Source organism: Balaenoptera physalus (assembly GCF_965194825.1).
Source record: "Balaenoptera physalus genome assembly, chromosome: 2".
Classification (NCBI taxonomy): Eukaryota; Metazoa; Chordata; class Mammalia; order Artiodactyla; family Balaenopteridae; genus Balaenoptera; species Balaenoptera physalus.
In genome coordinates, this window is record NC_138883.1 from 31,990,415 (window position 1) to 32,012,574 (window position 22,160).

A 22,160-nucleotide genomic window follows, 5' to 3' on the forward strand; every position below is an offset into this window, starting at 1 on the left:
GATACAAATGAACTTATTTATGAAACAGAAATAGACTCATAGACATAGAAAACAAAAACTTATGGTTACCAAAGGGGATAGTGGGGGCAGGGGGGGAGAGATAAATTAGGAGTTTAGGATTAGCATATACACACTACTATGTATAAAATAGATAAACAAGAACCTACTGTGTAGCACAGGGAACTATATTCAATATCGTGTAATAACTATAATGGAAAAGAATCTGAAAAAGAATATGTATATAAGTGAATCGCCTTGCTGTACACCTGGAACTAACACAACATTGTAAATTAACTATACTTCAATTTTAAAAACCGGTTTAAAAAAAAGGTAATGTTAAGAAAGGCTACCTTTTACAAAATTGATTGAAATGAAGAAAGACCACCAGCCTCAAAAGGGAATGCTTAGGCAATGAAAAATTATGACTGTTAGGATATGATTTATTTTTACTTATTTACCTTTGAGTCTTTTACCTCCGTTCCATATAGGTTTCACCTTTATCTTTGCCTAGTATTACAGAATAGGGGATGAAGGACAGGACCCCACCTTCGGAAGGAGTGGGTACCTTTTGGGAATTGGAAAGTATTTCTAAATAATGGCATTGCACCTGTGTTAACATTGCTCAGGTCTGCTCTTATTGCACTCTGATGACTGATAATCTTTCTAGAAAGATGGACACCCCCTGCCCCTGCCCAATAATTTCCAGGCTCCATATAGGATCAACAGGCTTCACCTCATATCTTCATTTTCCTGGTATGATACACAAATAGCTTGGTGGAGACAGTACAGAAATAGAAAGAGGTTATCTCAGGGGTCCCTTTAGGTCAGTAGCACAGCAAGGTTAAATGCCTCCCCATCAGATTTATTTTGTTTCCAAAGAATTGGTGAGATTGTTGTATCAACTCAGGACAAACAGAGAGGACTCCTGTTCGATAGTGCTTGGGGTTTACAGCTTTGGGTGGTATAGAGACTGTAGACCCAGGTAATGTGTCAGCTTGGACATTTCAGTTGTGGTAAACACACATTGGTCACTAGAGTTAACATTTTTCTTCCCCTTCCAGTTACAGGTGCAGAATGGGCCTATAGGACATCACGGTGAAGGGGAGCCAAGTGGTATTCCCATAACTGTGGTGGTGGTGCCAGTGTTTGCCCTCATCATGGTAGCAGCCTGGGCCTTCATGAGATACCGGCAACGACTTTGAAAAGCTTGCTTTCTTCTAGTGCTCCCAAAGAAGAAGATACATTTCTCTCTTTCTCTCACCCTCCTCCCCTGCCATTCTCCCATAACTTTCCCTCTCTCTACATAGCCAACACACAATTTAAAGAGACTGCTACCCAACCAGAACCTTGCTGCTCGAAATCTCTAAATCCTCATACTCTAGTGGGAGAGTAAAGGCATTGTTTGAAGGAAAGCTGAAAGAAGGACTTGCTTAGAACAAATGAAGAGTTATATATTTTACTAGGACCACCAATAGAAGTTCAGCTGCAACCCAGAGAGGAAGAGGTCCAGTCTTCCCATCACCATGCGTAATTCCTTTTTTCTTACCTGGCATGTGTCAAAGATCAGCTGTAATAAGAGGAAGAAAGGATTTTTCTCTTTAATGATCTTCGTTGGGAAGTTTTTGTGGCCTTTATTTAATTTCTAACTACCTACTTGGGCACCTACTTTGTATCAAACAAAGGTGAATGAGGAGAGAATTTCTACTTTTTTAAAAAAGCAAATATATATATATATATGTATACACACACACACATACATATTCATATATGATAGTATAATAGTGATGCCTTATGGAGAATTAAAGAGGTAGAAAGCAACTCTGGTTTCTGAGTTTCTGATGTAAGAATTAAGGGATAATCTTAATTGAAGAATTCGATACATAGCGGGAGTGAGAGAGTGAGCCTTAAGAGAGGATGCAACTAATAAAAAATCTTAGAACAATATTTCTTCTCATAATAGCTGTGGTGAAGTTGAGGTAAAATGCTATAATCCAGCTTCGTGCAAGTCAGTCTGTTTAAAAAACTCGGGATATGTAAATATAAACCTTACTAATCTCTGGGCTACCCTAGTGACTGTTTTGGTCCCTTACAGACCTGTTAAAGGATCAGCTGGAATGACTGTGGTCAGAGCTATAACTATGGCGATGGGGCCAAACCAGCCCAGTGAAAAAACTCAGGCTGTCTACCAGTCTTTCCTGTTTCTCCTAACAGGCAAAATCTGAGAAAGGGGCTGCTCCCAGCAGGGTGGGCATGAAATCAGCTCTGCTTCAATCCAGTTAAGTTGAAAGGGTTTGGATTGCTACTGTTTTTTGAGAGGTTCTGAACGTTGGTTATGGCTTTTAATGAATAAATCATTTTGCAGGGAAGGGGAAGAAAAGAGTTTTGTTTGTTGTAGGGGCTAGGGAAGTTTGGTGGATGTTTCAAGGGGAAACCTTATGGATGAATGGATGTTAGGGAATACCAAGGATATAAATGAGGTGGGAACCCTCCTGTTCATGTGGTATTGAAGGTTGGTTGTAAAGCACTAAGGAGAGCTGAACCAAGACTTAATTTTCTGGCTTAAAGAAAATCATTTGCATCCTCTAAATATACTGGCCAGGCTATAGGCTTTATATAATCTTGACAGCAAGAGTATGAAGACTTTCCCTCAGGCAGTCAGTTGTGTCCAATTTTTAGCATGGATGATCTGGTAAGAATTTTATAAATGTTGATTGGACATCAGCTTTGTTATGACTTTTACAAAGAAGCAAAATACATAGCCTCCATTCCTAAAGGGTTTTTTTTTTTTTTGGTTGGGAAAGAGAACACCTTTACACATAAAATAATATACAATTACCTCCATAGGCAGGGAAATGTAAATTAGTGTCAAATTTATATTGCAAACCAAAGGGAACGGTTACTAATAATAGAGGCACTTGAGAAAGTTCCATGGAGGAAGGGGACAAGTTAAGGACACTTGAGGAGCTCACAGTCAAGAGAATTCATAAATAGATGAGAAGTTAAAAGTATATCATCAGGTTAAGTAATAGTTAAGAACAATAATAAAAGAAATGGTACTTTTCAGAGTACGATGCAGCTACAAAGACGTGCAGACACATTTTCTTTTTTCTTTTTTTTTTTTTTTTTTTTAGGAATTCAGAAAAAGAAAGCTGTCACGTAATGGCATCAGGCCAGAGTGGAAAGGGAAGGCTTTTAAAAATAAAAACCCCAGTTAAGACCTTGCCTCTGGGTCACCTATTGGTATAAGAAGAAACTTGCTGTAAACAATCCTAAGAGGATTTCTGCCTTCAGACCTGAACTGTTCAGTACCTCTGAGACTCACTTAGACAACTGCATTCATAGGTTCCATGGAGAAACCCTAACAGTATTCCAATTCTGACTTCAACCAGCCCCTCTGTGGAGGCACAACCTCGGGTGCCCTCCCTGTATCTGGAGGAATGTGCGGCAGCTTCTGCAGTGGGCCTGCTTTCCTCCCAGGATTCCTTTCGGGGTTTGGACATTAACTCCTGAGAGGACCTTGAGACATACAAAAGGAAGCAAATGGGAAGCAGGAAGGAAAGCTATTTTGTTTTTTGTTTGTTGGTATACGTAAATAAAAACACCTATCCTATCCCATCATTGGTAGAGGTTTTGCTTTGGTTGATAATAGGGATTCCAATGCACTTTAATAATTCAGGTTTTCTCTGGAATTAAATAGCATTTAAAGATCAATATAGCAAAGGTTTAGGCAAGTATGCTACTTCAATTATATTCTTATTTCTGATTCTCTAGAAAATTAAATTATTATCATAGATGAAGTATTGGAGCCCATTGTAGGTCATTACAAAATTCATCCTATTTATAGATTGAATCTAACATTTCTATCACTTTATCGATTGTAGCTAATATTCTTCCCACCTAAATTACTATGTTCAAAGTTTTAAAAATTGAATGAAAATCTTTTTTAAGACATTTACTTAAAACACTTCTCTACATTTATCATCCTATATTATACATACATTTCTAATAAGACGTTTGCTTCAATCGTCTCTTTTCTTTTCCTGCCAAGTTTTAACCAATGCTATTGATTTAACTTAATCACACCATCTAGACATGTATAATAGAAAAAGGAAATTAATACCTGTTACTACATTCTGTGCCAGGTACTAAACTACACCCTGATTGGTAACACTGTTTCTTCATGCCTCACAACTCTGAAGTCTAAGTATTGTTAAAAAGACACTAAAGAGAATAAATTGTTCTACTAAGATTACATAGGTGGTAATAATAGAATCAGGATTTAAACTCAGGACTTCAGGTGCCACCACCAATATTTCCTTACTGGCAGTGGTTCTCAAAGTGAGTTCTCTGGACAAAAACATCAGCATTACCTGGGAACTTGTTAGGAAAGCAAATTCTTGGGCTCTACCCTAGACCTACTGAATCAGAAATTGAGTAGGGCACCCAGCAATCTGTTTTAATAATCCCTCCAGGTGATTGATGCACATTAAAGTTTGAGAATCAGTGCTCTATGCCAATAGTCACCTTTTTCTCAGGTTAGAATCACCCAGAGAGCTGATAAAAATTCTGATGCCCAGGCTGCACCTAGATCAATTAAGCAGAATCTCTAGGGGTGGGAATACGGCCGCAGTAAAACAGAGTTCATCATGTAATTCCAGTGTGCAGTGTCAGAAAAAAAAAAAAAAAAAACGCTCTGGCATTTAAACCTAGACACTAAATTATTGAATTACATACGTGCATTGCTCCAGCCAAAAATGAGAATTTCACTTGGGCCTTTTTGGAGCCCAGCTCTCCATTAGCTTCTGCCTCAAGTATAGATGTGGAATAAGAAGTGGAGCAATTTGGCTTCTGATTTGCTAAGGACTGACCAAACTCCAGCAAAATGTATTAGTGAGCGTGTCAGTGTGTGCATCTATTAAATTAAAACCAAATCATAGAACATTGGAGCTGAAAGATTCTAGGATGAATCTGTCTTAAAGATGAGAAAATCAAGGTTCAGAGACGTGAACTAACTTAACCCAGATCAAAGACTTAGTCTGTGGCAGAGGTGCCCTTTCTGTCTCATATATATGTCTTGAATGTATCCACTATATGAACATAGACAAAACTATCCTTTTTATCTCAGTCCACTTCCATCTTCTTTCTTTGGGCCTTGAATAAATATCAGAAGAACTGACTGACAGCTGAAGGGTATTGCAAGCATCATGCAGAATTGGGAGATTACAGAGTAATCTGAGAAAGACCTTGTATCAAATTCAATCAGATGAGCTCTTCTGAGACTGATTCCAATAGTTCAAAACTAGAAAAGTTTTTTTTTTTTACATTGGACATTGTTTTTGTTGTGTAGATAAGCAATTTTTAAAATATTTTTTTAAATGAAACAACATAAGGTTCTCAACTATGTGGGGGAGTAGAGTTCATGTAATTTCATGTGAAGCCAATAAAGATTTTATTCTAATCTATTTTAGTTGAAATTTATCTTTGGACAGATGAGAGTTCTTTTCTTCATTCAACAAATGAGTGCCTACTATGTGCTAGGTGCTGAAAATACAAATATAAATTAAATATGGTCACTCTAAGCTGAAATAGCTCATCATCTGAAAGTGGGGGAGTATTTGTTGGTGATCTTGATGTTAAAGTATTTTTCTGATATCACCTAGAAATAGTAGATTGAGTTGTGAAGCTCTTGACCTCTCATTTATAATAGGTTTACAGTTGGTTGCTATCCTGGGGTAAGCCCCTTTTGCTGTTTCTCTTTTTATCTGCAAATCTTTTTGAGACAAGCACTCACATCCAAAAGGGCAATTGCTATCAAAAGGAAGACAGTATTTTAAGGAATTCTGTTCTGATCAGAACCAAGTTCTTAACAGCCATAGTCTCTTGCCTGATGTTGACATTTATAGAGAGACTCCAAAGCACTTGATCTGCTTACCTGATATACTTGATGATACTGTAATAACCTATATGATAAGAAAGCATTGTTGTGTCTAAAGAATCAAATTATAGCAACCACTAGGTCTTGTTTCTAAATGTTTTCCTTACTGTTCATATTCTCTTTCTTTTTGCAGGGGAAAAGGGGAAAGGGAGAGAGCTGAAATGTGGTTTCAAATGCAAGTCAATCATTAACAGAGTCATTTACTAAAGAACTTTGTATTTACTGTAATCATTAAATTGCTTGACCAGTCACAGGAAAATGGGTGATCCTTCTTTCTAGTTTGCAGATTTGCAAATGGAATCACAAAATTGAATCCCATTTTAATTCTGTATCGGCAATGCTGATTTGAATATGAGTTTCTTATTACTGTTTTTGACGTTGAACATTGTTTTTATTGTGTAAAATACATGCGCATTTTACCCCCAAGACATGTTAGTCTTTATAAGATTATTTTCCTTATGAACCTTATTTTATTTTGCTTCCTTTCTACTTTGATCCTAACGTCATATTGCATGCCTGGATCTAAACAGCAGTCAGTTTCTCAGATCAAATAGATGCCCTATAGCAACTTGGAAGACATATGGACATAAAACCATATTTTCTAAGGAATACCATTATAAATTAAATATGTTAATGATGCCATCAAAACAGATGATAATCTCTCTTAAGCTTTGCTGTTTGATACCAGTTACAGTACATGAAATAATAGTGTATCTAACTGTGCCTAACTTAGTATTGGCATTCAACAAAAACTTGTTGCATTTGTCAGTAAATCTTTACAATCTTTTCCACCTTATTTTGGGGATTGTTGAATAAATATCTCCTTATTTAACCACCAACTTCCTAGGGTAACACTCTGACAGAGCAATGGAAAGAGAAAAAGAAATCTAAATGATCAATTGGAGGCTTAGCTTTGACATAGAAGATTAGGAGATAAGGGCTGTATCATGTACTGCTAATAATAATTGGCTAACAATTATTAAGCTCTCATCGATTTATTTCAATCTTAATCTTATTTTAGCTACTGTGCTAAGCCCTTTACATGTGTTTATTTAAGCCTCACAACAACTCTATAACTGCTGCTATTATCCCAATTTTACAGATGAGATAAGCAAGACATAGATTAATTTGCCTAAATTACACAGCTATTAAGTGCCAGAGCTGGGATTTAAACTCAGGCAGTTTAGCTCCAGAACCTACATACATAACCATGACACTATGCTGTCTCTACTCTCCATGGTTCCAGGCACTACATTGGGCCATCCTTTTCCATAACTTATAAATGTCAGTGAATTCTCACAACTATGCGAGTCAGTATCAATAATTCTATTTTTATAGATAGGGTAACTCAAGGCTTAAAGAAGTTAATAACTTGCTCAAGATACATTGCTAATTAGTGCCAGACGTGGGAATTCCCTTCAAGCCAGTGAAGGAGTCTATTTCTTTTCCATCATTCCAGGAAATTAAAGTTTATTAATTATACTGAATTTGGTTCAACCATGCTAGCATAGCCTTCCATTATGGATAATAGGGAATTGACTGCATTAGGTTAAATGTTCTACAACAATAGCAGTAGTAGTACCCTTCGTTTTATACAAAGTTTGAAAGCAATTACCAACATTTGCTACCTGACTTGTCTTCCCTCCATCCCCCAAAACCTTACAAGATACATAGAAGACAGAAAAGGGTTTGTGCCACAGGATGTGAAAGGACTTGTCAGAACTGAATATTGACTTTTGCCCAAGTTACCTTGTATATAGCTGACTCTGATATGAAAAGTCATTATTGCTGCGTCATATGACTTAAGCAAAGACCAGACCTGGAGTCAAAGTGCTAGTGTCTAACTGTATTGTGTACAGAATGGCCATTTTCTCCCTTGATGGGCAAAGAAAGTATGTAAGTTATCAATTACATAACAAACCACTGCAAAACTTAATGGCTTAAATTTTTTTTAATTATTTTTAAAAAGATTCTATGAATTGACTGTTTCTTCTGCTACCACCTAGAGTCACATGGAACTGCATTCATCTGATGGCAGAAGAAGGGTAAGTAGTCCAAGATGGCCTCTCTCTCCTGTCTGGTACTTAGTGCTAGCTATAGCCAAGGGTGCCTTGCTTTTTCTCCACATGGCCTCTCATTTTCCAATAGACTAGATTGGACTCTTCATAGCAGGGGAAGAGGGGGTTCTCAGGGAATTGTTCTAAGAAGGCAAGTCCCAATGTGGAAAGCACTAGTCAACCCTTTGTACTTGTCACACTTGATGATGTTTTATTGGCCAGACCAGGCCATGGCCAAGCCTAGAGTCATTATCAGATGGGACCTAAACCCCACCTCTTGATGGAAGCAGGGCAAAGAATTTGTGGTCATTTTTAATCCACACAGGAAGAAACCAAACTTCAAACAGCGAAGACCAGGGGTCAGCAAATTTTTTCTCAAAGGACGAGATAGTAAATATTTTAGGCTTGCAGGACTTGGGTCTTTGCAGTTTTGGTATGAAAGCAACCATAGACAATATATATGCAAAAGGGTGTGGCTGTTTTCCAGTAAAACCTTATTTACAAAAACTGAGGTCCTGCTACACTATAGTTTGAGGACTGCTGCCAAGGACTATCGCAGGTAGAGATAGACTTTTAAGAGTGAAAACGAGAGAAGAAAGCTCCCAAATGTTGATCCCTTGGAGTCCTAAATTGAACATTGACACATTTCCTAGGAAAGGCTCTTTTTAAAAATCTCTTATCCTACAAGAAAGAGAAGCCAGGGAAAGTTCAATGAAAATTTCCCCTGCTGTGATTTTGGAAATGAGTTGAAGAGTGACCATTGTCAGACTTCATGAAGCACCCATCATAGCCAGGATACCATCCAAAATTCAAGGATTCACATAAAAGTTATAACAATATTAAGAACTCACCAGGCACTTTATGGAAGTTATTTCATTCCATGCTTAAATGATCTCATTGGATTGAAATTATTACCCTATGTTAAAGATGGAAAGATAGGACTTTGGAGATGTGAAGTTAACTGTCTCTAGTTAATATCATTATTAATGTTAAAACATAAACAGTCAAGGTTTGAAACCAGAACCAGAACATTTTCTGGCCCCTTATACTCCACCACATTGCCCTTGCCTTTTGAGTTTGGAGGAAAGTAATCTATGTAGAAAAATAACTTACTGGAAAAATGATTTGGTACTAGTCACACACACACACAAAATAGTGTCTCTTCAGGTGCAGAAAAAAGATAGGGAATAAGAAAGGATTGGTAGTTTTCTCCTACCTGTTTTAAATATTGTGCATTAATAGAATACTTGAGGTATAGTAAGGCCAAAAGGTCAGGAGAAAACTGACATTGAAAAGATAGTTTGTTACTCACAGTTTCCAAGAAAAGAGGACACACTATGCCATGGGGGCCACACAGGGAAGCACTGATGCTGGTCACAAGGCAGAGGGAGAGGGAGGAACTGTGGGCAAGAGACTTTATTGTGATTTCCATGAGAAGGAACAGACAAGGCCAGGTAAGCAGGCTTAGGATTGGCTACTTTGAATACGTCAATGGTCTCTGTGGCATAGGGGCTGTCCCTAGCTATCTGGTACCTGGCCTTGGGGTGATTAGGGCATGTGGATAATGGCCCTAAGTGTGAGAGCTCAGAAAGGAGGTAGTTGGAATGTGGGCTCTGGATTGTCTGGTTTGTATTTGAAAACTGTGCTCATGGGAGCATTGTTCACTATCTCTAAAAATTGACTAACACTGGGAGGAGTAGTCCATTCAGGGTCAGGAAGGCCCCAGATGTCAAAGCATCAAAATACAGAAAATAAAAAACACTGGTTGCACTGCCACTACTACTATAGTGGGATCTCTGTCCCTCTAATTTCTGCCTTTACTCCCAAACCTACAGAAATGACTGAGATAGCCAAAGGTAATCAGAACTATCTAGAAAATAGCCAAGAACAAGGAAGGAAGCAAAGCAACAACAGAGGGTTCTGGTTCAAGATGACAACATAGGAAAATCCTGATCTCACTTCTTCTCACACACTGAGTCTACAGCTACATACAGAACAATTTTCTCTTAAAAAAACCTAAAGACTGGCTAAGTGATGACCACATCAGGCAAACAAGAGTAAAACCACCTCAGACTGGGCAGGAGGCTGGGATACAATCTTGCCATAAACCCCACCCCCAGCACAGTGGCACACAACCCAGAGAAAACTCAAAACCCAAACCTTCTCCCTGAGGAGCAAAGGGTTTTATTTCCACATCAGTAACCTCAACTTTTAGGACCTGCACCAGAGAGATGACCCCCAACATCTTTGAAGACTAACGGGACCCACAAGACTGTAGTAATCTGGGAGACATTTCTTAAAGGGCCCATGCACTGAGAAGAGCACCAGGGCTCAGCTCATCCATCAGCCAATCACACCCAGACTTAAAGTGAAAGAGGCTCAAAGATCAGGAACAAGACAAGGATGACCACTATCACCACTTTTATTCAACATAGTATTGGAAGTCCTAGCCACGGCAATGAGACAAGAAATAGAAACAAAAGGAATCCAAATTGAAAGGAAGAAGTAAAGCTGTCATTGTTTGCAGATGACATGATACTATACATAGAAAATCCTAAAGACACCACTGGAAAACTACTAGAACTCATCAATGAATACAGTAAAGTTGCATAATACAAAATTAATATACAAAAATTTGTTGTGTTTCAATACACTAACAACAAACTATCAGAGAAAATAAGAAAACAATCCCATTTACAATCACATCCAAAGAATGAAATACCTAGGAATAAAATCTAAGGAGGTAAAATAACTGTACTCGGAAAACTATAAGAAATTAATGAAAAAAATTGAAGACAATACAAACAAATGGAAAGATATACCATGCTCATGGATTGGAAAAATTAATATTGTTGAAATGAACTTACTACCCAGGGAAGTCTACAGATTCAGTGCAACCCTTATGAAAATACCAATAGCATTTTTAGCATTTTTCACAGAACTAGAACAAATAATTCTGAAATTTCCATGGAAATACAAAAGACCCTAAATATCCAAAGCAATCTTGAGAGAGAAGAGCAAAGCTGGAAGTATCACACTTCCTGAATTCAAACTATACTACAAAACTAGAGTAGTCAAAAACCCACGTTTATACAGAAATTAGCCTACAACAAAGGAGGCAAGAAAATACAATGGGGAACAGATAACCTTTTCGGTAAATGGTGTCAGGAAAACTGGACAGGAACATACAAAAGAATCAAACAGGACAACTTTCTCACCCTTTATGTATAAATAAACTCATAGTGGATTAAAGACTCAAATGTAAGACCTGAAATCATAAAACGTCTAAAAGGAAACAGAGTGCATTCTTTGACATTCTTCTTAGCAATATATTTTTGGATATGTCTCCTTTGGCAAAGGAAACAAAAGAAAAACAAATGGAACCTAATCAAACTAAAAAGGTTTTGCACAGTGGCAGAAACTATCAACAAAATGAAAAGGCCGCCTAATGAATGGGAACAGATATTTGCAAATGATATATCTGATGAGGGGTTAATATCCACAATATACAACTCAACATGAAAAAAAAGAAAAAAAACCCAATAAGCTGATTAAAACATGGGCAGAGGACCTGAAGAGTTTCCAAAGAAGACATATAGATGGCCAAAAGGCACATGAAAAGATGCTCAACATCACTAATCATTAGAGAAATGCAAATCAAAGATACAATGAGATACGACCTCACAACTTTCAGAATGGTTATCAAAAAGACAAGGAACGAGTGTTGGTGAAGATGTGGAGAAAAGGGAACCCTCATGCACTGTTGGTAGGAATGTAAATTGGTGCAGCCACTATGAAAATAGTATGGAGATTTATCAAAAGCTAAAAGTAAAACTACCATATGATCCAGCAATTCCACACCTGGGTATATATAAGAAGAAAAGGAAAACACTAATTCAGAAGGCCAACAGCTGAAGTTTCTGTGGAAATTCTGGAGGCCAGAAGCGAGTGGCATCTGGCATCATATATTTAAAGTGTAGTAACCTTAAATGAGTGTAATCTATAAATATATTGAATCACTGTGTTGTACACCTGAAAACAATATAATATTGTGAATCAACGATACTTCAGTTTAAAAATAAGAAAAGAAATTACGTTTTTTCTCGTGGTGAATTCTCTTCAGGCTGAGTTAGAGCATACTTGTATCTTTTTGAAGATTCCTGGGTGCACTGGAAAATCCTCCAGTATTGCATACAACACATTTACACAGTAGTACATTCTTCTTTTCTAAATATTAATGTGTGTGTTAATATGATCGACAAGAGGATTAGTCAAGTGAGATAAGCTGTTCATGGTAACTTCCTTATTTTGAGTTGATTCCATTTACAAGCAATTCTATGTAGAAATGATTTTTGAAAAGACAAAGAAAATGATGTATGAAACGGTGATGATCATGATAATGATGCACTCTTCTGGAAAGAGCTAAAAAGAAGCTAAAGTCAGAATTTTTTATACATCAATTCTTTTGAGGTATACTCGGCATACAATAAAATGTACAGATTTAAGGATGCGGCTTGATGAGTTTTGACTTGTAAGCACCATCCTGTTTTAGGCTGTTTGGACTGCTATAATAAAATACCTTAGACTCAGTGGCTTATAAACAAGAATACTTAATTTCTTACAGTTCTGAAGGCTAGTAAGTCCAAGATCAAGGCACCAGCAGATTTAGTGTCTGGTGAGAACCACTTCCTGGCTCATAGATGACGCCTTCTCACTGTAACCACACAAGGCAGAAGGGGTGAAGGATCTCTCTGAGGCATTTTCTATAAAAGCACTAATCACCTTCCAAAGACCCCACCTGCTAATACCACCACCTTGGGGGTTAGGATTTCAAACGTTCATCTTGAGCACACCCCAATCAAGATTCAAAAGTTTCCCATCACTCCAGAAAGTTCCCTCCATCCCTCCATTACCTCACATCAGGAAAACAGTGATTTAAATTCTGTTCCTCTATATTATTTTCTGGACTATTCCAGAACTTCATACAAATGAAGTCCTATATGAAGTTTCTTTGGTCTGATTTCTTTCTATCATCATATTATCTATGAGATAGATACATCCATGTTCTTACACATGTCAGAAACTTGTTCAGATTTACTGAGGATTATCGTACTGAATGAATATGCCAGTTTGTTTGCCATTCATCTATTCAGTACTGGTTATTTGTTTCCAGTCTGTGGAATAAACTTGTGAATAATGCTGCTATGAATATCCACATACGAATCGCTGTGGGGAACGTCCTATGGCTAGAATCACTGAGATGTAGGGCAAGTATAAGTTTAACTTTATTAGAAACAATTATTATCCACCCTACCTTTTCTACTCATGACACTATTTATTCTTTTGTTCCATTAATCACCCCCAACACATTCCATTTTTATAAAATATGAGAGGATCTGATTCTCTCCTCAAAATTCTTGCAAAAAGAAGCTTCCATTCTCCTCTCCATTTCGTAATTTCTTAATTACAAATTGAAGCCTTGTCTCATTTTGGTTTCAGGAAAAAAATGCAATCACTGTCTTAAAATTGCACCACACCCACTGATTCTTCCCCTGTGACTTCTCCAAGAGACCGTGGGACAACTCAGCCCAAGATATACACTTCATTTTTCCTAATTTCTCCCATGTTTCCTCCTCTCTAAGAGCCCTGTGCCAGGATCCCCAGAATCACTTAGCACAGCCCCTCCCCCTCATGAATACACCATTGTTATATAAGAGCTTCCCCCTCCCTCCTCTACCTCTCTGAGGATGCCCAGCCTCCAGCCCCTCTCTGCTCTCCTCAGGACTAGACTGCTGTTTAGGAGTTGCTGTTCCAGGGACAGTCTTGCCTGCCTCCCGCTGGAGTGCATTTCTTTGGTCACAGGCTTCCTCACTCATGGGGCCTGCCTGGGCCCAGGCCCACCTGGCAGGTGATCTCTGGCTGCCTCTGCTCTGGCTACTCCTGTTTCCAACCTGCTGCTCCCATGAACCCCCAGGTTGGCGCTTCACTTCCTCTGAAATTGTGATCCCCAGGAAGGTGTCCCACAGAGTGCGTGGAGCCGCAACACATGGCCAGCCCTCCTACAAGGTTCGCTTCAGTGGCCAAAGACACGTGCTTCACATGAGAGTCAAGAAGAGCTTGCTGCCCAGACATTTTCCTGTTATCACCGATAACGACCAAGGCGCCATGCAGGAGGACTACCCTTTTATCCCCCGAGACTGTTACTACTTTAGCTACCTGGAAAGGGTTCCTGGGTCCATGGGCACACTGGACATCTGCTATGGGGGTCTGCGTGGCATGCTGCAGGTGGATGACTTCACTTACGAAATCAAACCACTGGAGGCTTCTTCCAAATTTGAACATCTGATTTCTTTTCTTGTGTCACACGACATATCAGCTGAGCATGAGAAATGTACGATTGAAGGGAACGATACAAATCAAGCATATGAGGAGGCAATGATTGCTGAGATGCCTAGAGCAGCTCCTGTGTATTTGTGGTGGCCGCATAGGAAATACTTAAAAGTTCACTACACAGTTTCTCACACCTTATATCTTATGAACACTAATCATACACGTATAGTTGAGAATATAATGATTTTAAACAACATAGTCCATACAATTTACATGCATAATCTTCTCGAAGTTCATGTACGTATGTTGTGCATATGGAATAATAGAGATTCTTTTGATATAACTCAGTCAAAGTTTAGTGGTATTGCGGATGCTCTAGCTCACTTTGGTTATTGGAAAATGTATGTGTTTAGACAATATTCTCATGATACCTCAATCCTTTTTACTGGAAATAAAGTCCATGACACTCAGTATTTTGCCCACCAAGATGGAATATGCAATCCCAACTGGAGATCATCATATGTATTCCTAGCAAGTTATCACATATTTTTTGGTGCTATTTCAGCACATGTACTATGTCATATTCTCAGCTGTCCACATGATTCAGCTGGTTGTCATTGTTTTTGAAGACATCGCTGTGTCATGGCTCGTGAGCCTGGTCTTCTAGATATGATGAGCAACTGTACTTATGACAAACTGCACTGACGGATTTCTACGTGGGATCCTTTTTTGAGTCAACAAAATGTACCGTTCAACAATTTTCCTTATGAAGCTCCTCGCTGTGGTGACAAGATCATAAATGAGAGGGAAGAATGTGACTGTGGCACCTTAAAAACTGTGCTAGGGATCCGTGTTGTCAGAACCATTGTGTTCTCACCATTGGCAGTGATTGCAATGAAGGAGGTTGCTGCGTTAAGTGTAAATATGCTCAACCTGGAACTCTTTGCAGAGATACTCTTGGTATTTGTGACCTACGAGAATACTGTAACAGGATATCGAATATTTGTCCAACAGACACTTATATCCAGGATGGAACCCCATGTTCACCATTAGCTGTTTGTGTGAGAGGAGACTGTAGTGACCGTGATATGTAGTGTCAAGCCCTCTTTGGCTACAAAATAAAAGATGCTGCACCAGCACGCTATAAAACATTGAATATCATAGGTGACCAATTTGGGAACTGTGGTGTGAGGTTGACTTGAGGAGGAAGTAAAAGTGTTCCTTGTGAAGCAGATGATATTTTCTGTGGACTGCTGCACTGTGGTGGTATCAATGAAGTTCCTGGTGGAGGTGAGCACACTACATTTCGTAATATAAGTACATGATGTTAAACTAGAAAGCTACTTTGGGTTCGATGCCCACCATGGGTCACGGGTAGCAGAAATGGGGCTTGTAATGGATGGTGCAACATGTGGCCCAGGAAGCTACTGTAAGGGCCAAAATTGTACCTTTTTTTCAAGACCTTGGTTTTGACTGTAATGTCAAGAAATGCAGTTACAGAGGGGTGTGCAACAACAGAAAACATTGTCACTGTCAGCAAGGTGGGAAACCACCAAATTGTAGCTCCAGAGGAGCAGGTGGTAGTATAGACATTGGCCCTCCACCTGACAGAGAATCAGGTCTTCGAGGCAAAATAGTAACTAGCGTAGACATGGGTATAGCTGCACTGTGTGTTCGTTTCACCATTCTCTTTTCTACAATGTTTGTTGGTATCATTTTTCATGTAAAAGATGTTCTAGAAGAGAGAGAATAGTAAAAAAATGTTAAAAATCAGAAAAACCTTGAACAGAAGAAACACTAATGGAGAAAGTCACATTGGCACTTACTGGAAGAAATGATGAATAATCACTCTGATAATTATATAATCCTACAGCTATTTCAAGGTTGTCATCCTGAAATAAAATGAATTAAAAAGGGTTTGTGAGTTTAAACGCATTTATCATTTAACGACTGTTCATATTCACACCATTCCTATAGATGATAGTGGTAACTCTTAGATTCACTAAAAAGAACATATACTTATTTAAGGTGTGGATTCTAATGTTTTATAGATGTGTCTGTAGCAAATCATGTTTGCACCAGTGTGCACTTTTTAACAGTTTATTGGGCATTTCCCCAATTGGTTATGTAACAACCTTTTTTTTTGGTTCATTTTTTGCTGCTGTTAAATAAGCATGAAAAGAAATCTTGACAGATGCAGAAGGAAGATAAAAAAAACTTTAGTCATAAACACATGGATGTCAGCAGTAGTTCAACAACCTGCTAAGTATGAAGTCTGGCACAAAGTCTTAGGCTTTCAGAGATGCAAGGTCATATCTTACGTGTTACATTGAGAGATGAAAAGTATTTTCCCAAAGTTTTGTGATAGTAAAAACGAAAGGCTCTAAGAAGGGCCTGGAACACGTTAGGCACATAATACACACTAACTCTAACATTCTCATTATTCTCACTATTATCTTGGGTTGTGCAAAACCTGGGGTATTCCAAGTATAATAACTTTGGCATTGTACCATTATTTTAAAACCATCACACATGGAGCCATTGATCACTGATATATCACTTCTGCAAACCTCTGGTTACTAATGTCAGAGTACGTCACATTTAAAATGTTAGGAATTACCTGAGTCCATCCTGTCTATAAAGTACTGGGTGAAAGTAACTATATAATACATGTACAGAGGTTAAAATTTACATTAAATGACTAAAAGAGGGTCTCATAAGTGATGGATGTTACATTCATACTATTTAAGTGCCCTAGGCCCTGGACCAAATCTCTTTCTGTAAATACAGATGAGGGTAACTACCTAAGGGTAGAGAAAGGATGCAGTAGAGAATCAATAGGATTGCCACCCTGCAACATAGTAATTTGTCCATCTTTTAAACAGTTCTGTTAACCAGTATTTCTTGTCCATGTAGTTTATTTGGTAAAGTGATCTGGCTATTCATCCAGGACAGATCTGAGTCCCAGTTTACTCTACCCTTGTCAAACATATGTTTCTGCATTTGCACTTGGCACCAAAATCTACTAAAATCGAAGATGAATGACCATATACTAACACAGTTATTTCTTTTTCTTTTTAATTTTATTTATATTTTTATACAGCAGGTTCTTATTAATTATCCATTTTATACATATTAGTGTATATATGTCAATCCCAATCTCCCAATTCATCACCACCACCACCCCCCACTTTCCCCCCTTGGTGTCCATACCTTTGTTCTCTACATCTGTGTCTCTATTTCTGCCCTGCAAACTGGTTCATCTGTACCATTTTTCTAGGTTCCACATATACACATTAATATATGATATTTGTTTTTATCTTTCTGACTTACTTCACTCTGTATGACAGTCTCTAGATCCATCCACCTCTCTACAAATGACCCAATTTCGTTCCTTTTTATGGCTGAGTAATATTCCATTGTACATATGTACCACATCTTCTTTATCCATTCATCTGTCGATGGGCATTTAGGTTGCTTCCATGTCCTGGCTATTGTAAATAGTGCTGCAATGAACACTGGGGTACATGTGTCTTTTTGAATTACGGTTTTCTCTGGGTATATGCCCAGTAGTGGGATTGCTGGGTCATATGGTAATTCTATTTTTAGTTTTTTAAGGAACCTCCATATTGTTCTCTATAGTGGCTGTATCAACTTACATTCCCACCAACAGTGCAAGAGCATTCCCTTTTCTCCACACCCTCTCCAGCATTTGTTGTTTGTAGATTTTCTGATGATGCCCATTCTAACTGGTGTGAGGTGATACCTCATTCTAGTTTTGATTTGCATTTCTCTAATAATTAGTGATGTTGAGCAGCTTTTCGTGTGCTTCATGGCCATCTGTATGTCTTCTTTGGAGAAATGTCTATTTAGGTCTTCTGCCCATTTTTTGATTGGGTTGTTTGCTTTTTTAACATTGAGCTGCATGAGCTGTTTATATATTTTAGAGATTAATCCTTTGTCCGTTGATTCATTTGCAAATATTGTCTCCCATTCTGAGGGTTGTCTTTTCATCTTGTTTATGGTTTCCTTAGCTGTACAAAAGCTCTTAAGTTTCATTACGTCCCATTTGTTTATTTTTGTTTTTATTTCCATTATTCTAAGAGGTGGATCAAAAAAGATCTTGCTGTGATATATGTCAAAGAGTGTTCTTCCTATGTTTTCCTCTAAGAGTTTTATAGTGTCTGGTCTTACATTTAGGTCTCTAATCCATTTTGAGTTTATTTTTGTGTATGGTGTTAGGGAGTGTTCTAATTTCATTCTTTTACATGTAGCTGTCCACTTTTCCCAGCACCACTTGTTGACGAGACTGTCTTTTCTCCATTGTATATCCTTGTCTCCTTTTTCATAGATTAGTTGACCATAGGTGCGTGGGTTTACCTCTGGGCTTTCTATCCTGTTCTATATCTATATTTGTGTTTTTGTGCCAGTACCATTTTGTCTTGATTACTGTAGCTTTGTATTATAGTCTGAAGTCAGGGAGTCTGATTCCTCCAGCTCCGTTTTTTCCCCTCAAGGCTGCTTTGGCTATTCAGGGTCTTTTGTGTCTCCATACAAATTTTAAGATTTTTTGTTCTAGTTCTATAAAAAACGTCATTGGTAATCTGATAGGGATTGCACTGAATCTGTAGATTGCTTTCGGTGGTATAGTCATTTTCACAATATTGATTCTTCCAATCCAAGAACATGGTGTATCTCTCTATCTGTTTGTATCATCTTTAATTTCTTTCATCAGTGTCTTATACTTTTCTGCATACAGGTTTTTGTCTCCCTAGGTAGGTTTATTCCTAGGTATTTTATTCTTATTGTTGCAGTGGTAAATGGGAGTGTTTCCTTAATTTCTCTTTCAGAGTTTTCATCATTAGTGTATAGGAATGCAAGAGATTTCTGTGCATTAATTTTGTATCCCACAACATTACCAAATTCATTGATTAGGTCTAGTAGTTTTCTGGTGGCATCTTTAGGATTCTCTATGTATAGTATCATGTCATCTGCAAACAGTGACAGTTTTACTTCTTCTTTTCCAATTTGAATTCCTTTTATTTCTTTTTCTTCTCTGATTGCTGTGGCTAGGACTTCCAAAACTATGTCGAATAATAGTGGTGAGAGTGGACATCCTTGTCCTGTTCCTGATCTTAGAGTAAATGCATTCAGTTTTTCACCATTGAGAATGATGTTTGCTGTGGGTTTGTTATATATGGCCTTTATTATGTTGAAGTAGGTTCCCTCTATGCCCACTTTCTGGAGAGTTTTTTATCATAAATGGGTGTTAAATTTTGTCAAAAGCTTTTTCTGCATCTATTGAGATGATCATATGGTTTTTATTTTTCAATTTATTAATATGATGTATCACATTGATTGATTTGCATATATTGTAGAATCCTTGCATCCCTGGGATAAATCCCACTTGATCATGGTGTATGATCCTTTTAATGTGTTGTTGGATTCTGTTTGCTAGTATTTTGTTGAGGATATTTGCATCTATATTCATCAGTGATATTGGTCTGTAATTTTCTTTTTTTTTTTAGTATCCTTGTCTGGTTTTGGTATCAGGGTGATGGTGGCCTCATAGAATGAGTTTGGGAGTGTTCCTTCCTCTGCAATTTTTGGAAGAGTTTGAGAAGGATGGGTGTTAGCTCTTCTCTAAATGTTTGATAGGATTCACCTGTGAAGCCATCTGGTCCTGGACTTTTGTTTGTTGGAAGATTTTTAGCCACAGTTTCAATTTCCTTACTTGTGATTTGTGTGTTCATATTTTCTATTTCTTCCTGGCTCAGTCTTGGTAGCTTATACCTTTCTCAGAATTTGTCCATTTCTCCCAGGTTGTCCATTTTATTGGCATAGAGTTGCTTGTAGTAGTCTCTTAGGATGATTTGTATTTCTGCGGTGTCTGTTGTAACTTCTCCTTTTTCATTTCTAATTTTATTGATTTGTGTCCTCTCCCTCTTTTTCTTGATGAGTCTGGCTAATGGTTTATCAATTTTGTTTATCTTCTCAAAGAACCAACTTTAATTTTATTGATCTTTGCTATTGTTTTCTTTGCTTCTATTTCATTTATTTCTGCTCTGATCTTTATGATTTCCTTCCTTCTACTAATTTTGGATTTTGTTTGTTCTTCTTTCTCTAGTTCCTGTAAGTGTAAGGTTAGATTCTTTATTTGGGGTTTTTCTTGTTTCTTGAGATAGGCTTGTATTGCTATAAACTTCCCTCTTAGAACTGCTTTTTCTGCATCCTATAGGTTTTGGATTGTTGTGTTTTCATTGACATTTGTCTCTAGGTATTTTTTGATTTCCTCTTTGATTTCTTCAGTGATCTCTTGGTTATTTAGTAATGTATTGTTTAGCCTCCATGTGTTTGTGTTTTTTACGTTTTTTTCCCCATAATTGATTTCTAATCTCATAGCATTGTCGTTAGAAAAGATGCTTGACATGATTTCAACTTTCTTAAATTTACTGAGGTTTGATTTGTGACCCAAGATGTGATCTATCCTGGAGAATGTTCCGTATGCACTTGAGAAGAAAGTGTAATTTGCTGTTTTTGGATGGAATGTCCTATAAATGTCAATGAAATCTATCTGGTCTATTGTGTCATTTAAAGCTTGTGTTTCCATATTAATTTTCTGTTTGGATGACCTGTCCATGATTGTATGAGGTGTTAAAGTCCCCCACTATTATTGTGTTACTGTCGATTTCTTCCTTAATAGCTGTTAGCAGTTGCCTTATGTATTGAGGTGCTCCTATGTTGGGTGCATATATATTTATTATTGTTATATCTTCTTCTTGCATTGATCCCTTGATCATTATGTAGTGTCCTTCCTTGTCTCTTGTAACATTCTTTATTTTAAATTCTATTTTATCTGATATGAGTATTGCTACTCCAGCTTTCTTTTGATTTCCATTTGCATGGAATATCTTTTTCCATCCCCTCACTTTCAGTCTGTATGAGTCCCTAGGTCTGAACTGGGTCTCTTGTAGACAGCATATATATATGGGTCTTGTTTTTGTATCCATTCAGTGAGCCTGTGTCTTTTGGTTGGAGCATTTAATCCATTCACATTTAAGGTGATTATCGATATGTATGTTCCTATTACCATTTTCTTAATTGTTATGCATTTGTTTTTGTAGGTCCTTTTCTTCTCTTGTGTTTCCCACTTAGAGAAGTTCCTTTAGCATTTGTTGTAGAGCTGGTTTGGTGGTGCTGAATTCTCTTAGCTTTTGCTTGTCTGTAAAGCTTTTGATTTCTCCGTCAAATTTGAATGAGATCCTTGCCGGGTAGAGTAATCTTGGTTGTAGCTTCTTCCCTTTCATCACTTTAACTATATCATGCCACTCCCTTCTGGCTTGTAGAGTTTTTGCTGAGAAATCAGCTGTTAACCTTATAGGAGTTCCCTTGTATGTTATTTGTCTTTTTTCCCTTGTTGCTTTCAATAATTTTTCTTTTTCTTTAATTTTTGTCAGTTTGATTACTATGTGTCTCGGTGTATTCCTCCTTGGGTTTATCCTGCCTGGGACTCTCTGCGCTTCCTGGACTTGGGTGGCTATTTCCTTTCCCATGTTAGGGAAATTTTCCACTATAATCTCTTCAAATATTTTCTCAGATCCTTTCTCTCTCTCTTCTCCTTCTGGGACCCCTATAACGCAAATATTGTTGCGTTTAATGTTGTCCCAGAAGTCTCTCAGGCTGTCTTCATTTCTTTTCATTCTTTTTTCTTTATTGTGTTCTATGGCAGTGAATTCCACCATTCTGTCTTCCAGGTCACTTATCCGTTCTTCTGCCTCAGTTATTCTGCTATTGATTCCTTCTAGTGTAGTTTTCATTTCAGTTATTGTATTGTTCAT

General features: G+C 37.7%; 1 protein-coding gene, 1 long non-coding RNA gene and 1 pseudogene across 4 annotated transcripts in view; 2 read left to right on the forward strand and 1 right to left on the reverse strand.

Annotated features, from left to right (window-relative positions):
• The window catches only part of SYNJ2BP (synaptojanin 2 binding protein), an 81,353-nt gene extending 75,891 nt beyond the window's left edge, over positions 1–5,462 (forward strand). For both annotated transcript variants that reach the window (XM_082451939.1, XM_082451940.1), the window contains one exon: positions 1,062–5,462. In XM_082451939.1, the coding sequence (XP_082308065.1) occupies positions 1,062–1,202 (141 nt within the window). In that variant the 3' untranslated portion in view covers positions 1,203–5,462. The remainder of the gene's footprint in view (positions 1–1,061) is intronic.
• On the forward strand, positions 1,587–16,155 carry LOC309655849 (disintegrin and metalloproteinase domain-containing protein 20-like; annotated as a pseudogene). Its single transcript, XR_014268823.1, has 3 exons — positions 1,587–1,682; positions 7,942–7,980; positions 14,004–16,155. The product of XR_014268823.1 is annotated as a disintegrin and metalloproteinase domain-containing protein 20-like (transcript).
• Positions 8,031–16,214, reverse strand: LOC309655991. Its single transcript, XR_014261112.1, has 2 exons — positions 16,149–16,214; positions 8,031–16,057 (listed from the first exon to the last, which is right to left on the reverse strand). It is a non-coding gene; the product is annotated as an uncharacterized lncRNA (long non-coding RNA).
• Positions 16,215–22,160: the final 5,946 nt, after the last annotated feature.